At 48.5% G+C, this 4440-nt stretch overlaps 2 protein-coding genes; one reads left to right on the forward strand and one right to left on the reverse strand.

Annotated features, from left to right (window-relative positions):
- The first annotated feature begins 933 nt into the window (after window positions 1-933).
- Window positions 934-1044, forward strand: CHC_T00005864001 (hypothetical protein). The gene has a single exon (XM_005717495.1). The coding sequence runs from the start codon at window positions 934-936 to the stop codon at window positions 1042-1044; it is 111 nt and encodes a 36-aa protein (XP_005717552.1).
- Window positions 1045-2669: 1625 nt separating this feature from the next.
- On the reverse strand, window positions 2670-3384 carry CHC_T00005865001 (hypothetical protein). XM_005717496.1 is given in 2 exon segments: window positions 2670-2976; window positions 2977-3384. The coding sequence occupies 1 exon segment, from the start codon at window positions 3382-3384 to the stop codon at window positions 2977-2979; it is 408 nt and encodes a 135-aa protein (XP_005717553.1). The 3' UTR covers window positions 2670-2976.
- Between the last annotated feature and the right edge of the window lie 1056 nt (window positions 3385-4440).

Genomic DNA, 4440 nt, shown 5'->3' on the forward strand with positions numbered 1-4440 from the left:
GGCGAGAGGGGTGGGTTGGAGCAATGACAGTGTATATTGAGTTGGAGGACGGCATTGTAGTAAGGCAGGATAGGAAATGTCATGGAAATGGCATGGTACAGTAGTGGTGGACTTGGGTGGGAAACGGCATGGTAGTAAGTTAGGGTAGGACGGAGTAGTACGGAAGTAAGTTATGGAGAGGTATAGCGTGATGACGCAGGTGTGAATATAGGTTGATACAGTTTGATGTTTCGCAGGCTGGTTAAAAGAGAGATATTAGGAGAAACTGTTTGGTTTGCTTGGAGTGTTTGTGAGATAGCTCCGCCCCCAGTCCCTCATGGGAAGGCCATCTCTAAAGTTGACGCGAAGACAAGGAAGGTACCCTTCGAAGGGTATGAGGTGACAAGAGGAGGGACAAAAAATGAAAGCCGGCATTGCAGAAGAAACGAAAGAGGGATGGAGATCAAGACGGGTCTATGTCGAGCTGGCAACTGATCAAGAGGGAATCAAGCGGAATATCAGAATATTCCACCAAGGTCGTAGATGCAGGGCAAGGTACGGGCAGCATGTGGTCCCACAACCATACTGTACACAATATATTTTTGAACCTGCGCTTAATTAATTCGTGGCGATTCCTGGGAATTCCTGGGAATCGCCACGAATTAATTAAGCGCAGGTTCAAAAATATATTGTGTACAGTATGGTTTTGGTTACCCACCCTGAAGATCCTCTATGGGCCGTCACAGTCGGGTTCTCCCTATTTGTGACCAAACAATTCGAGGCAAACACCGTTTCGAATTGCGAACCGTCAAAGGGAGCGTGACAACAGATGGGACAAACACTGTAATTATAGATACACTGTTTCGTACGTTATCTCGGTGTGACCTGTCCAGTGCACATCTTCAAGGAAGCGTCACGGGAATCAGTGCCATCGTGATACTGAAGAGCGCAATAATGATTGGAGAGTTACTGTACACGTGTGATTCAGGGCCTCCTTTAAGACAGCATGGACGGGCATGTTTGGACATGTATGGACGTCAGCGTGCACCTGATTGGTCCATTTAATACTTTTCTTAACAGTATGATGGCGCACACGAAGTTAATATAATGGAATCTGTCGCTACCAACGTGCCATACGAGAGCACACCATTGGCTGTCGCCTACCGCATAAGTGCGATAGAATTCAATCTTGATCCAATTTAGCATACATTAAAATTCAATTTAATCATTTTATTGACGTCCCTGAATGCCAGTACACGGGGATCGCGATATAGTGCCTCCCTCTGTCAGTGGGCCGAAAACGGCACTATATCGAACCAGGCACTGTAAGATAATGAGATTTGCGGCTTTTTTGCAGCCACTTCCTTGCATCACTGCTCAGAAAGACCGTTCGCTTCCCTATCGATAGCCCGGTATGAAGCACCCCTTGAGCCAATTTACGGATCACGGCGCGCTGACACAATACATTAAATTATTGGACATGTAATATTTTGAAAATCGCAAACATATACATCCAAACATGGCGGTCCATGCTGTCTTAAAGGAGGCCCTCAATTGGTGCAGATAAATCGCCGAGGACGGTCGTGCGCGAATCTACAATGCCAAAAAATATCTAAAACCGACGCAAGTTTGCGTTGAAAATGACAAATATTTGGAGGATGATTGCAACTACTTCAAAAACAAAGGCAATGCCAGAATTTACAAAAACATTTGCTACTTCGAAGGGAACGTGGAGCGGTTTTGGGGGACCGAAGCAATCGCGATGCATCAGCCAACGTTTGAAATTCAGCATGCCGCACAGCAGAGTACAGTACCAAGGGTACGTGTAAGGATAGAACGAGCCGTTTGGTTCAAAATGGAATCTCTCTCTCCTTTTTAATCCCCCTCTCTTCCTCTAGTGTCTAGGTGACAAATGACCTCATATGAGGCCACTTTTCAACTTATTTTTCTCGACTTGTGCTAGCTCAACAAGATGGAAAAAAGATACTCTCGACACGGCAGTTGACTTCTGCGTTGTGGAAGGGTGGAGTTTGGTGAGATCTGCACGTCTTCTCCAGCCATTTTTAAAATGCCCAAAAAGGAGTCTTTTTTGACCAACCTCAAAACGTTTTATGTTGATATCTTCACAACCAAAACGCCTGTTTAAAAAGTCAACTCATCATTGATACTTCATTAGATTCTTAGTCTCTCTGTGCATTGAAAACCGCCATCCCAATGTTTTGCAATATGTTATTGCCGAGCGCGTATACGTTAAAGAAATGGTGTCCAAACTGAATGTTTTAAAGTTTCGATTTAATTTATATATTTTTGCAAAAAAAAAGCTGGCCTCATATGAGGTCAAATTGCTTGTCGTCTAGACACTAGAGGATCGATCGCCTCTGCTCTACTTGTACAGCACCCTTGGTACTCTCTTACTTCCACCGTCGTGAAGCACCGTCGCCTGTCCTCCGCTAGCAGCTGGTTGGTGTACATGCTGTACACCTGTGCTACGCGTACTGTTGTAAGGTTCGCGTCGCGTGATGACAGTACGCACCGCACTGAGCCGGGGGGTGCGCTCGGCGCAAGGTGTTCACACTTCGAGTCGTGGCTACACTTTATAATGTACATCGCCGCGTTGCTGGCCTTGTCAAACAAGTCGTGGACTGCTGTACTCTCGACTGGTGGCGCTACTGAATCAAGTCAGACGTTTCACGTACTATAGGTTTAATTTACAACAGTGTAAATTCTGTTCGACCGCATCATGAGACTAGCCCGCACCAAAGTGAAAAGCGATTCTACTGTATAGCAATCTATCTTCCAGAGCACGTGGCGGGGCCGGCTTAGAGTCCGAGAGCGGAGGCGACGCCCGAGACGTCGAGGAGCGCGCTGACCTGGCCGATGATACCCTTCCCGGTGAGTGCCTCGGTGGCGACGGCGAGGACGAAGCCGAACATGGCGGCGCGGCCGTTGATCTGCTCGGAGAAAAGTGTGAAGCCTTGCGGGATCTTCTTGTTGTCGTTATCGACCATGGTTACGACGGCAGCGCGACGAGCCCGGGGAGTGACAAACTGACGGCGAGCCGAAAAGGAGGAAGTCGTGAGTGCCGGGGTGGCCCGGGCGAGGACTGGCGTGGCTGCAACGAAAGCGGTGGAGTTCATTGTTGAGGTTTGGAGAGTTGAAAGAAGAGGAGAGTGGCGGAAAGTTGAAGTTGGTCGGCGAGGTGAGTGAAGTGTAGTGAAGAAAGCAGGAGATACTGTGGTGGGATCCCCTGAGGGTATTTATATACTTTCTCAATTCTCGGCATTGCAGACAGTAAGAGTGTCGTCGAGGTTGGATTCCTTTTTTCGCTAAAAGAGAAGCATGGTGCTCAAATTGCTGTACAGGTGAAGACAGCGCCACATTCATGCAAGAGAAAACGGGAGGCATGAGAGCGTCCGATTCATACGCCTCGGGCCTCACACAATCTCGGCTTTTTGGAAACGATCATGGCATCCACAAGTAGCGGCAGTCTGCGGTCTGGATGCATCTCACTAAATGTCATCAAAGTATGGCAGATTGTGCTAGGTAGGTCCGTACGTGCATAGTTGAATAATTCTGTCTGCTCAAACGCTAGAGGCACGGCCTTTTTGGCGGTTGAGTTTCCGGAGATGTATCAGCTATGCCTCCGGGCAATCTCTCGCCAAGCATGTTATTGGTTTGCGATCACGTGGTGGGGAATGAAGCTGAGCCCCCTGGCCAGGAGACAGGTGGAGAGGGATGTGCACAGTATATGTAGTAGCGATATCCAACAGAAGCTTCGGGAAGTTGCGTGTCCTTGCCTGGCGCCGGTACTCATTTGACCGGCGCTCGGCGGCGGAGTGGGGGCTTGGGGAGGCGGAACGAACCTCTTTTTTTGTTTCTTTTAAGCAGTTTAGTGTTTACAAAAGCTGCTGTGCCGATTCTGAATGGATCGTGAAATTTATAACGGCGGTTGCGGCGGTTGAAACCGCCGTTGACCTCATTGATTGGCTGAGCTCTCTTCTTGATTGGGTCGCATCTTCCTCTGCCTCTCACATGTGCACTGCAGTGCCGTGCAAACAGAATAGACGCGCTTCTGACGCCGCAGACATCCGTGCACGCCGCAGGCATGTATGTGTGTACGTGTGTGAATATATTCGTAGTTTATTGGTTCTAGTCGGTCACGAGACATCGGCTAAGAGGGGACTCACAAAGGCTACGCAAACCATTAAACTGAACTGGAAAACATAAAGAAAACATAGAGAAAACATAGAGAAAACATAAAGAAAACATACTACTGTACCAAGAGGGCGGCGCAGCCGGGGCTTGGCGGGCAAGAGAAATAGACATAGCCAGGAGAGGGGGGCTGTCAGGAGGCTCACGGTGGCTTATTAAGTACTACGGAGCAGAGGGGCTGCGAGATGAGGTACGCTCGGTTGGCTGATAGTAATTACAGCCACTCGCTACTCTCCGGGGAGTTTCACC

Source organism: Chondrus crispus, genomic scaffold, assembly GCF_000350225.1.
Source record: "Chondrus crispus Stackhouse genomic scaffold, scaffold_32, whole genome shotgun sequence".
In the NCBI taxonomy this organism is placed as follows: domain Eukaryota; phylum Rhodophyta; class Florideophyceae; order Gigartinales; family Gigartinaceae; genus Chondrus; species Chondrus crispus.